Below are 13,253 nucleotides of genomic sequence, written 5' to 3' on the forward strand. Positions count from 1 at the left end.
AGACGCCCATGTGTAGTTCCTGCTCTGGACGCCCAGTGCCGCTGCCGGGCAGGGAGAAACCAGTGAGCACCAGCCAGATGCTGCACAGCTGACGTTAGCTGAGAGCCCAGCCGAAATACTCTGCTTGCCGTGGAATACACCCCATTTCTAATGCTTTCTAAGGGATCTGCCGCATCAAGAACCGTCTGGAACTTCCAAGAGCACACGACAGAATTGGGAATGTGAAGGAGGAAGACGGTCGCCCAGGCTGTAACCGCCTGCTGATGCCATATGCCGTTCCTGGGGAATATGGAGTCAGGCAGAGCCCGTTGGCTGGTAAGCATCGGCTTAGTACCGCGAGAAAGAAATGTTTACGTTTAACAGAGTGATTGGGTAAGCATTAACGGGAGTGAATACAGAGAGGAGCCTGGTTTGTCTCTCAGTAAACCACAAATAGGATATATACCAGTAGTATTTGTCATATAAAGGAGAGCCAGGAGGCGCGGAATGATTCTCCCGACTTTCATCACGTTTGCATCCAGCTGAGGAGCTCAGGGCAGAAGCTCTGCGGGAGCGCTGGGGATTCAGAGTGCCAGAAGAGTAAGAAGAAATTCGTCCTGAGAGCTGGCTGGGAAGGATAGTGTGGCTCCCTCCTTGCACTCGGCCATGGAAAGCACACTGGTTCTGGAAAGCATATGTGCTTTCATTCTGAGGGAATGTTCCTCCCGAGCCACAGGGCGTGCCAGAGAAGACGGTTCTCACAGCTGCGGGGCAGTGGCTCCAGGGATGGTGCAGAAGTTTTTATCGGGGGGAGCCAAACATGACCTGGGAACAGTGAGCTTTCACTCGCATGATCTGAATTCCCAGACTGAAGACCAGGCAGGGGATTTTGAAACTGAAATTGCTCAGGATGCAGAAATGCGGGAAGAATTCTATTTTAGGAACACTGTGTCCTTAAACGTGGAGACCCAACAGGAAATGAGCAAAATATGTTGCCGTGGCTCTTTCCTAGATTTAAGATGTGAGTCTTTTAAAGAAGAACTAGGTTTTGTTTATTTTAAACAACGTTCTCAGGGTAAAGGAATTATCATTAAACAAAAAATCAAGAAAGCCTGCAACATCACTATGTGTTTAAGGAGATAAGCAAATTCTCTGACAAATTTATGCAGATTATATAATATTATGGCTATGGTTCTTTAGTCTGTCCTACGCACAATGTACCTTCACCTGGCAGCACAGTTACTTCTTGCTTTTCATGTGAGGCTTTTCCATACACACTCATTTTATTGTTGTAACTCAATGGAAGACGGAGTCATTAGCTATCCAATGATGCATGGTAAGTGATTTACTTCATTTTATGTTTCTCTACAATCTGAAAGAGTGTGACCTTCAATCTAAGGGCAACAACTTCTGATTTACAAAGATATTATTGAAGCTAAGAGTTCTGTTAAGGATCGCTGTTCCTGTTAAACCCTTCTACACCTGAAGCTGAAGGATAATGTCCCTCTTCAGAAATGAAGTGAAATATTCTCCATCTGGATTTGTTCTCTGCCTTAGTGGAGCCAAGGATTTACAGTAAAGCAAGGTTACAGGTCCACCTTCCTCTCTCTGAAGTTCCAAGGACTGCGTAGGAGCACTGGTGAGGGCACGAGCAAATGGATACCAGGTGCCACTGTTATTTCTCCATGACGTGAATGAGGAACCGCATTCCCAACCAAATTCACCTACTGATGTACTTAACCTATAGTTGTTTTTACAACAAGCTTCTGTGTTGCTGATAACGATAGAAAGCAGAGAGAAAGACACATCCAAGGAAGGAAGGAAGGAAGACTGTTCTCAAGGGCAGCTATGTGCATTTTGGGTACCTTGTATGTGTCCTGGCCAGATCTTGCCCAGAGTCCGCAAGAGTAGTCGTGATGTAACGTGATCCTCAGGGCTGACGATGTGTGCCCTGGGGACTTTATCTCTTATCTGGCACGCTTCCCACCTCCCTCCTCCACTTCCTTGTATTTATTCCTTCCAGATCCTCCCAAAGAGGCGAATTATACCTTTCCCTGAGAATGATCCTGCCTCTAATCATCCCATAATAAATTCTGAAGATTCCTACACACACCTCCAACATCTCATAATCATTTTGTTGTTTCTTACGACATCCTTTCTGACGATCCATGATAATGTCCTTTCCTTTCCGTGTCTGGTAGAACCTCTTGGAATCTACACTTGGATAGCTCCTTTAATGGCCCATCAACCAGTATCCTAAGGTTCGTGGTCTTTGTCATTGTCACTGGTCGTTAAAGTTTGTGTCTCTAGGTGTTTAATTTTCTTGCCCTTTGTATTAAATAGCCTTAAATAACCTTACACAAGTGCAGGAGTTCAGGTTTGATCTCTGAGCACAACGTCCTTGCAGCTGTTTCTAAATCGTGTGGTAATATCAGAGGAGAAAGGGAGATACACCTCCAAAATGTGAAAGCAGGTTACAGAATTTTTACGTTTGTGTACGGCTGGGGACATTTTTCATGAATGTGTGAGTGCTGGGTTTTTTGGTGACACACCTTGGCGTGGGAGCAAAGGAAGGTTCACGGCCAACTCACGGAGAAAGACGCTTTTCACACAGCAAAGCACGGGAATCCTGTGTTGTCTGGGCAAAGTGTGACACACAAAGTGAAGTGAACAACGTTAGGATGACATGTCATTTTAGTAACATTTTAGTGAAATTGCGAGATAGAGTGATGGTGAATCATTTACTTCCTAGACCTTTCCCTATACGCTCTCCGGCACCAGCTCTCCTATTCAACAGTTTCCCTGACATTAGCATGCCCCACTTGCTGATTGTCCTGTGCTGATTAACAAGAGGCAAAGAAGGCAAACACCACTATTCATCCCGTGGAAGTGACATCTTTTCGCAATCTCTCTACAGCACAGAGGAAAACTGAAAGCTGTATTTGAAGAGTTCGCGGTGGTGGGCTGGAAAATGATACCCAAAATGTTGTCACTCTGTATGGGGAGCAAGACTTCTTCAAATACAGCAAACACTACAACTTTTGGCTTCTGTTGGTAAGAAGAGTGGAGATTCAAGCAGCAAACATGAGATCAGCAGCTCTGTCCCGAATGCAAAGAATATATTCCCCCTTGAAACGCTGGGTGGGGGTGTTGGCCACGGACCGGCATTCTTCTCTGCATCGGCTTTTCAGACACAGGGAGACAGAAAAACCGTGCGAGCTGCTGGAAGGGCGGCGGGGCACGGAGCCGGGGGGGTTTCGGGCTTTATGATTCCTGACAAACATCGCTCTGCCTCCCTTTAAAATACGGGGAACAACGGCGGATGCTCGGAAAGGAGGGCTTATTTGGAGAGTCATGGCGTTTGGGAGACAGAGCAGAGGCACTGAGAGGCAAGTGGTCTTGTTTGTTCTGTGCGTTTGCGTGTGTCAGAGCGGGGCCGAAACCCTCCGCTATTCTCTGGCGGAGGAAATGGAGAGGGACTCCTTTGTCGCCAATATCGCAAAGGATCTGGGTGTTTCTCCGAGCCAACTCGCGTCTCGCAATGCCCGTGTTGTGTCCGAGGGGAACGAGCAGTATTTCCGCCTCAATCTAAACACCGGAGTCCTGACGGTAAAGGAGACGCTGGACCGAGAGGCGATCTGTCCGCAGAGCGACATCTGCACACTCTTCTTTAAGATATTATTTGAAAGTCCGGTGCAGCTGATCCGAGGGGAGGTGGAGGTTCGTGACGTGAACGACAACTCCCCCGTATTCCCGGAGAAGGAAATGGTTTTGGAAATTCTGGAAACAACATCCCCCGGGACTCGTTTCCCCCTAGAAACCGCCCAGGACAGGGACGTGGGGAGCAACGGCCTGCAGAACTACAGCCTCGGGTCCAATTCACATTTCTCCCTCGCTCTCGGAACAGGGAAAGATGGAGCAAAATACGCGGAACTCGTCCTACAGAGGCAGCTGGACCGCGAACAGCAGGGGGAGGTGAATTTACTCCTCTCCGCCATCGACGGGGGCTCGCCGCCCAGGTCAGGCACGGCTCAGGTCCGGATCGTGGTGCTGGATGCCAACGACAATATTCCTGTCTTCTCCCGGGAGGTCTACGAGGTCCGCGTGGCTGAAAACTGCCCCCCAGAGCAGCTGGTGGTTAGGGTCGTGGCCGCGGATCCCGACGAAGGGTCCTACGGCAGAGTGCGGTATGCCTTCACCCAGACATCGGAGCGGTCCCGCCAGCTCTTCGAGCTGAACGCTGCCACCGGAGAGATCCGGGTCTCGGGCAACCTGGATTTCGAAGAAACAAAAAAACACAAGTTGGTGGTGAGAGCCACCGATGGAGGAGGGCTGTCTGCACATTGCAAAGTGCATGTGGAGGTGCTGGACGTGAACGACAACGCCCCGGAGATAGCGCTCACCTCCCTCACCGCCTCTATCCCTGAGGATGCCCCGCCCCGAACCGTGGTGGCCCTGTTCAGTGTGCGGGACCGGGACTCGGGAGACAACGGTAGGACGGACTGCGCGATCGATGTCGATTTGCCCTTCAGTCTCACCCCCACTTTCGACAATTACTACGAGCTGCGCACAAAAGCGGCCCTGGACAGGGAAAGGACGGCGGAGTACAACATCACCATCACAGCCATAGACTGGGGCAGATCTCGGCTGAGTTCTCGGGAAAGAATCTTCGTGCAGATATCCGATGTGAACGACAATCCCCCGGAGTTCACACAGGACGTTTATACCATATCAGTGAACGAGAACAACAACCCTATGCTCCGGATCGGCAATGTAAATGCCACGGACGCCGATGCGGGTAAAAACTCCCGTGTGAGCTACGCGCTGGTGCGAGAGGACAAAGAGCAGCCCGACGTGTCGATCAACTCTGAAAATGGGGACGTTTACATCCTCCGCCCACTAGACTACGAAGAGGTGCGCGCCATCGAGGTGACCGTGCGCGCCGCTGACGGGGGCTCGCCGGCGCTCAGTGCCGAGGCGCTGCTGCGGGTGCTGGTGCGGGACGAGAACGACAACGCGCCCGTCGTGCTGCACCCGCCTCCCGACGGCAGCGCGGCAGCGGGCGAGTTGGTGCCGCGCTGGGCGCAGGCAGGTTACCTGGTGGCCAAGGTGGTGGCGGTGGACGCGGACGCGGGGCAGAACGCGTGGCTGTCCTACGAGCTGGCCAAGGCGACGGAGCCGGGGCTGTTCCGCGTGGGGCTGCACAACGGCGAGGTGCGCACGGCGCGGGCCGTGACCGAGCGCGACGCGCCCAGGCACAGGCTCGTCGTGCTGGTGCGAGACCGCGGGCAGCCACCGCGCTCCTCCACTGCCACCCTCACCATCACCCTGGTGGACGGCTTCTCTGAAGCCCACTTGCGTGTGAGCGAAGAGGCGCCGGCCACCGATCCCGACGGGAGGCTCACCCTGTACCTCATCATCTGCTTGGCCTGCGTGTCCGCGCTGTTCCTGGCCACTGCAGCGGCCGCCGTGGTTGTGAGGTTGCGGCGGGCCAGGCAGAGCATGGCGGGGTCCTTGCCCACTTTCCCGAAATCTGCCGCTGAGAGCAGCGCTGGCTCCTTGCCCCGTAGCTATGTATACGATGTCTGCTTCGCCGCCGGGACCGTCAACAGCGAGTTCCGCTTCCTTAGGCCCCTCTTCCCCTGCTTCCCAGCTGGGCTGCCCCACGGCCCGGGCGACCAGCGGAGCTCGGTGTGCTCGGCCAACCTCGGGGAAGAAGCCGACTGGGCTGCACAGGTGAGGGACCTGCGCGGGCCGAGGTGACGGGGGGGGGGGGGGGGGGGAGGGCGGGGAGGGAGTAGAGGGGTCGGGAATCATCCCTGAATCCCTGAATGTAGAAGTGGGGCAGTAGGGAGCAGCAAAGTGGCGGAGCTGGTCCTGAAAGAGTCGCCGGAAGGATAGGAGTGGGTGGTGGTAGTGTCAGAGCCGCCGCCGCGCGCTCGGCTGCTCCCCAAGTGCGGGCTAACCGCGGCTCTGCATTCGGCTTCATGCCCTGGTCATTTGTGTGAGATTAAGTCTGTGGTGTCATCCCAAAGGGGGGGGGGGGGCAGCTGGACCATGAGAAAATGTGAACCAGGAGGATGGATGCGGGAGCCACACAGTGGGTCCTGCCCACGTCTTGTGTAGAGTCCGTAGGGGCCGGGTGCAGGAACGACACCACTCCCGGAGACACTATCCCTGGGGTCGTGGTGTCCTTGTTCATTGGTAGCAACAGGGTCTACGGGGGCAGAGGTGGGTCGGGGTGTCACCCTTCTGATGGCGTCCCCTGCACTGTTATCAAGAGCTGGTGCACGGCGCTGGCAGCTGCTGCTTACTGGGATAGTGGTGCTGAAGCCAAGCTGTCTCACAGTCTGCCGTGGTCCACGGAGCTATATATCATAAAAATCCGGTATATTTTTGTGGCCTTTGTTAACAAAAGCCATCAAAACAATTATTGGCCATCAAAAAAAAAAAAATTGCCCATCAAAATATGGAGATGGGGGCTTTACAAGGCAACCTCTTTGTCCCTTCCTGGCCCAGCCGGGTGCTCTCCGACAGTACCAGTATCTCACTTCACGGTGCTGTGAACTTATAATGAGTCTTATCTAAGACGTTTAACGTCCGTCTGTTCAAACAATATGGGGGAGACCAATAATGATTATCGAAACAGCTCCTCCTCTCCTCATTCTCACATTGAGTCCAAGTTGCCTCTAAAGGTGGGGTTATTTGTGTCTGATGCCCATCTAAAACTTCACGTGAGTCTGCAAAATGGACATATATGAGAAAGGAGACCCACAACCACCTTTTTATGGTCACTCCGTAACGTCTTCAAATTTAATAACCACTGATGACTTGGCCTCACATTACCACAGGTTCTCAGAACTGCCATGGCAGTGGCATTAAGAGGACACAAAGACCCACCTCGAAATATCAACATTAAATCACGTTTTCTGTTTGCGAGAAACAGGTTTGGAGCTCTCCCTGTTTTAAATCCTCTTCTCCCTCCTCCTTCCCCCCCCCCCCCCAAATTAATAAAAACTTTCCAGTGGTGACTTTTTGTTGTCCATATAGGAGGACGCTTTAGGGCTTTTATTTTACCTCGTTCAGGTCAGAGACCTGACTCCCATCCTTCCTCCCTCTTTGACTCACGCACTGGTTTAAGACAAGCCCTCTAAGCGTCTCGCTGACATCTGCTTACCCTCGACGTCCAAATATCAACACTCCATTCTGCTCTTCGCAGGGTCGAGTTCCCCTCTCTGAAGGCACGGGTCCCAGGCCAGCAGAGGAAAATGCCAGTTCTGATCAAAATCCTTGGCTCACCCATCAGTAAGTGAGGAGAAAGTCAAACATCTTGGTCCTCACTGGCTAACGTCCTCACGGGGAAAGGAGAGCAGAGAGACGGAACGTGCACCAAAAAAGTACCAGTGAGGTACAAGTCCTCTGTGAGACAGCAAGGACTCTCATCTTAAACAGTATTTTGTTCATATAAGTATTTTGAAATTGTGATAAGGATGGAGGAGGACTATGTTGCATGCTGATTACACTGAGACTTGATGTATGATTGTGAGAGAGTGCTATTTCTCCTGAATGTTAAGGGAAACATGAAAACAGAAACATGTTCAAGATATGCTTTTCCTACATCAGCTTTTCTGTATTATTTGTTATTGTGAAGAGGGCTCCTTCATAACGTTTTAGTTTTCTGCTACTTGTTCAATGCCAGGTCATACAGCTATTAAATTAAATGAGGCTTGCAAGGGAGTTTTTAATAACAAACATAAGGAAATTACTTTCGAAGTGGCTGACATTGGCACACTGTAATCGATCATGAGTTTACACGTTGTCCATAAAGTAGAGTGGTCTTTGAGCACTGTATTCCCTTTTTAAATTTGTTTCGTTTTCTTTCATAATAAAGCCGAAATCAACAGTTAAAGAGCGTTTCAGGATTATCGAATATAAGGTAGTAGAGAATTAAAAATACTGTTTGTGTTTTAACAGTAAAACGTTAACAATAATCTGAAGGCACTCTAGAATATAGAAAGTCAAGGAGCATTCCGTTTTCCTTTACTTTCATTAATCGGTATTAAAATATAAAGTAAGGTAGTATTTCCTGTCACTCACACGTTTAAAAGAGTAAAACGCCTGATGACAAAATAAACAATAAAAGGTACCTGTAAATCCCTCGTGTGAGTATGCTATCTCAAAGACCACTTGTCACAGTAATCGCCTAGGTAATACCCACCCCAAGAGTTGTATTTTGAGAATAAATCCATGCATTAGAAGTGGGTATTTTACAAGGCAAATCAGAACATCTTGGGAAGAGGGTGTTCTTCTGCCAGAGCAGGGTGGGGTGGGTTTGTCTGAGTCATGCTAAGATCGGTGAGAAAAGAGAGATGCTGCCCGAGCCCCTTTGCAAGGGCTTCTGGCCTGACTGGTTGTGAATCGGGAACAATTTCAATCCATTCGAGAAAACAGTCCAAGAACTAATAAAGGGAACCACCTAGCGATCACTGGCAAGGTTAATGGACCGGCTTATTCTGGGTGCTGTACACAGCTTTTTAGCTAAAGGGCCTGAAAATCACTTACTTAGTATGCACAAAAAATCGGAGCCATTTTAGGGAAGGACACTAGGAAAAAGCAGCCTCAGATAGATCTCATTTTCAGATAAAAGGCAAAAAGAAGCATTGCTTATTCGAACTTTTAACAGAATAGTACTGGGAGTTAAAGATAGTATCAGAACAAAGAAATCGAGCAGTTTGTCTCTATTTTTGCGGTTTTGCAGAGATCTCCTTGTACTTTCGCACGCCGGCCGCCTGGTGCCGCTGCTGACCGCAGAGGCTCTGCGTAGCTCCCGGCTCCACGGCCCTTGGGCTCGACCAGCCGGGGCTGCTCCGCTCGGGGGTCGGTGGGATAGATCAACACCTCCATTCTGCTCACGGAGGGGGAAGGAAGGTTAGCCGAGAGGGAAATGGAGCTGAGAAAGAGGGAGGAACCGCTTCCAGGGCGAGCGTTGTTTGTAATACTGCTCCTCTGCGTGTCGGGGGGGAGAGCAGAAACCGCCCGGTACTCTGTGCCCGAAGAGGCGGCGAGGGGCTCCCTTGTGGGAAATATAGTTAAGGATTTGGGACTGACCGCTGAGGAATTGTCGACTCGACAGGTTCGACTCGTTCCTGAAGGAGAAAAACAGTATTTTCAACTGGATCAGCACACCGGGGATTTGTTTGTGCGAGAACAGATGGATCGGGAGGAGCTGTGTGGGCAGAGCGAGCCCTGCCTGGTACGTTTCGATGTATTGTTGGAGGGTCCACTGCAGTCCTTCCGCGCCGAGGTAAGCCTCACAGACATTAATGATCATGCTCCCGTGTTCTTAAATAAAGAGATAATTTTAAAGATCTCGGAAACTACAAAGCCGAAAGCTCGTTTTTTACTGGAAAGCGCTCAGGATCCAGATGTGGGGAACAACAGTGTTCACCATTACAACATCAGCTCGAACGGTTATTTCCATATCTACACCCGGCAGCGTAGTGACGGCAGGAGGCACGCTGAGCTGGTGTTGGACAGAGAGCTAGACCGGGAAAAGCAGGCAGAAGTGGTTTTTAGCATCACGGCTGTGGATGGTGGGTCTCCACCGCGCTCTGGTACAGCCGTTATCCGCGTGGTAGTCCTGGATGCAAATGACAACATTCCAGTATTTACGCAGAGTCTGTATAAGGTCCGAGTATTAGAAAATAGCTCCGAGGATACCTTGGTGGCAGTCTTGTCTGCTAAAGATTTAGACTCAGGAATTAACGGGGAAATAGCCTATTCCATAGTTCAAAATTCAGAGGATAATCGAGAGACATTTAAAATAAATTCAGAGACAGGGCAGATTCGACTCAAAAAAACACTGGATTATGAAGAAATAAAGACCTACGAGATAGACATCCAGGCAACGGATGGAGGAGGCCTGTCTGCGAACTGCAAGGTGGAGGTGGGGGTGCAGGACGTGAACGACAACGCCCCCGAGGTAACAATCACCTCCCTCACCAGCAGCCTCTCCGAAGCAGCCCCGCTGAACACGGTGGTGGCCCTCTTCAGCGTGCGGGACCGGGACTCAGGGGACAACGGCAGGACGAGCTGCGAGCTGCTGGGCGAGCAGCCCTTCAGCATTTTGCCGCTGGTGGGTGAAGCGTACGCGCTAGTGACATTGGAGGCGTTGGACCGAGAGAAGGTGTCGGGGTACAACGTGACGGTGCGGGCCAGTGACGCCGGTACTCCTGCACTCTCAACATCGAAGACGCTGGTGGTGCGGCTCTCGGACGTGAACGATAACGCGCCCACCTTCTCCCAGGCCATTTACAACATGGTGCTACGTGAAAACAAGCCCGCTGGGACGATCCTGGGCCGCCTTAATGCCACAGACGCCGACACGGGTGAAAACGCCCTTGTGAGCTACATGCTGGTGCTGACTCCACTGGGGGTCTCCGCTGCGCGGTCCTTCTTGTCGGTGGAGGCCGAGAGCGGCATAGTGCGGGCTCTGCATCCAGTGGACTACGAAGAGGTGCACGCCTTCGAGGTGACCGTGCGCGCCGCTGACGGGGGCTCGCCGGCGCTCAGCGCCGAGGCGCTGCTGCGGGTGCTGGTGCAGGACGAGAACGACAACGCGCCCGTCGTGCTGCACCCGCCTCCCGACGGCAGCGCGGCAGCGGGCGAGTTGGTGCCGCGCTGGGCGCAGGCAGGTTACCTGGTGGCCAAGGTGGTGGCGGTGGACGCGGACGCGGGGCAGAACGCGTGGCTGTCCTACGAGCTGGCCAAGGCGACGGAGCCGGGGCTGTTCCGCGTGGGGCTGCACAGCGGCGAGGTGCGCACGGCGCGGGCCGTGACCGAGCGCGACGCGCCCAGGCACAGGCTCGTCGTGCTGGTGCGAGACCGCGGGCAGCCACCGCGCTCCTCCACTGCCACCCTCACCATCACCCTGGTGGACGGCTTCTCTGAAGCCTTCCTGCAGCTTTCGCAGGCGCATGCGGGAAGCCCGCAGCAGGAAGAGGGCGACCACGACCTTCTCACTACCTACCTCATCGCCTCCCTCTGCTGCATCTCCTCACTCCTCCTTGTAGTCATCGCAGCCTTTTCGGGGACCACGCTGTGCAAGGGTCGCCTCTGCCCGGCGCTCCCGAACTCCTCTGCTCGCAGCTCTGCTGACAGCGACTTGACTGCCGATGCCAGGGACATGGCCGGCAGGGGAGATCTGTGGCCGGGCTACCACTACGAGATGTATTTGACCAACGACTCGGGTCAGAGTGACTTCAAGTTCCTGAGGCCCGTCCTGCCGAGTCCTCAGAGTCCACCAGGCTGCGCGGAGGTTGGCAAGGGCAATATGCTTGAGTGCAGCCCGCAGCGCGCTGGCCAGAAGAGACCCGAGCAGGGGACAGCAGCCCCTCCGTCGCTCTAACTGTCTGCCTGCCCTCCTCAAGCCCAGGCGGTTGCAGCGCGCATGCCTGCACGGTAGAGCAGGAGGTGCCTTTGTGCTTGCACCTATCTGGGAGCGTTTCCCATGTCTCGTCCCCACCATGCGATCTCAAGTAGATGTAGTGATGTGCTGTTTTTCTGCGTGCATAATACCTGATAGGGAGATACACGCGGAGGCCCCTTCCTGGTTTCTCAGAGCAGAGAAGGCGGACAGGTGCCTCCGGACAAAGCCTCCGCCTCGCTGTGTGGGGTTGAAAGGCCTTCTCCTAGTCCTTGGGCTTTGTGTTTGTCCTTGTCCTTGTCCTTCTCCTTGGCCCTCGGAATTGTGTTTGTCGTTGTGTTATGGGTGGGTTTGTGGCAGGGCGCCGAGGTTGGCATCATGGCGGGCTCTTGCAGATTGTAGAGGGTGGAGAGGCTGCGGAGCTGCGGGCACTACCGGTGCGTTTGCACCAAGCTCGGCGTTTTCGCCCGCTGCAGGCTTTGCCTTTGCTTTTGAGTGTGTGCGGCGGGCAGCGGGACATATGCACATGTGCCCGATGGAGCGTGGCTGCAAGAGGCAGCGGCCAGGACCGCGTCCCGACCAGGAGCAGTCCACAAGGAGAGGTGAAAAGTCTTTCACTTGGGGAGAAAGAATCCCTTGTTCCATGAAAGCTGCCTGGTGGAAAAGGCCCAGGGGTCCCGATGGACACCAAGATGAACCTGAGGCAGCATCATGCCCTTGTCATAAAGAAGGCTAATGATATCTCACGTTGCATCAGCGGAGTATCTCAAACAGGTTAGGGAAAATCGTCCTTCCAATCTGATCACCATTGATGAGGCAAGACCCTGCCTAGTGTTTCAGAGATGAAAGGGATCTAGCTCATGACACTTACCCTTGTTTCCTGGAGATTAAAACAGCACTTATAATTGGCCTAGCAAATGACCCTCTAAGAAGTCAGATGAATGATTTTCTTCACCCCCCAAGAGAAAAATAAATTAAATTAAATGAAAGAAATTAAACTTTCCTCCCTTCAGGAAATATGTTCCATCTCGGGAGTAGCTTTTCTGAAATGCTTCATAAGTAGAGTTTGGCTCTTTATATTGGCTCGTTAAGTTCTTTGTCTTGCTAAATAGTTTCGTTACTTAAATTCTTTGTCCTGCTTGTTAGGGAGCAAGTGGACCTCATCCTGTCCTATTTCAGGGATGTAACACAAATGTGAGATTGGGCAACAGTCATTCTCATGGTAATGCCACTTGGCAATCCTTCCTTTAAAGCAAAGCAAGTCACGCTCCTGTAATGCACTTTAGCCATGTCCCCATGTCAGCAGGGAAAGGATGGTGTGAGTCCTGCCTGTGTTTCAATGCAGCACAAGTGCTGCTCTCTTTCTTAGCTGGTTCCTGGATCTCTGTGTCTGAGATGCATGAGCCCTGTATGCATTTGTGATGTGTGCTTCTCCAGTTTGGCCAGCAAGAGAGATGCTTAGAAAGAGTACTATCACCTCCAGAGGACAGAAAAAAAGTGCACAACCTGAGATCACTGTGGTTTAGAAAAGGTGGGTTGGCTGTCTTCTGGAGATTACCTCAAAGCTCTAGAAGCACCCATGATACTGGGCACGATGGTAACTATAAAGCACTCTGAACTTCAGTTTGCCTGGATTCAGTTTGACCGGCAAGAAACTGCCGGACTTTTGTGAAAGGCTGCGAGTGGGCGGCCAGGAGCGCGTCCCGTCCCGGAGCAGTCCCGCCGCAGGCCGCAGGGTGGTGCTCGTGGCCAAGGCGGCGGCGAGCGGCTGCGAGCGGGGAGGCGGCCGAGCCCAGCGCAGCGCAGCGCAGCGCAGCCGGGAGGCGGCGGCGAGCGGTCGTCCGCGCCG

At 52.6% G+C, this 13,253-nt stretch overlaps 1 protein-coding gene across 1 annotated transcript; it reads left to right on the top strand.

The window, feature by feature from the left end:
• Window positions 1-17: 17 nt before the first annotated feature.
• LOC311444390 (uncharacterized protein) lies at window positions 18-13,209 on the top strand. The gene is made up of 4 exons (XM_084535508.1): window positions 18-5,715; window positions 6,831-6,925; window positions 7,199-7,284; window positions 8,904-13,209. Exons 1-4 carry the CDS (start codon window positions 3,334-3,336, stop codon window positions 11,384-11,386), a joined length of 5,046 nt encoding a protein of 1,681 aa, XP_084391634.1. The 5' UTR covers window positions 18-3,333; the 3' UTR covers window positions 11,387-13,209.
• The last annotated feature ends 44 nt before the right edge of the window (window positions 13,210-13,253 follow it).

The sequence above is a fragment of the Aythya ferina genome, assembly GCF_964211825.1.
Source record: "Aythya ferina genome assembly, chromosome: 14".
Classification (NCBI taxonomy): Eukaryota; Metazoa; Chordata; class Aves; order Anseriformes; family Anatidae; genus Aythya; species Aythya ferina.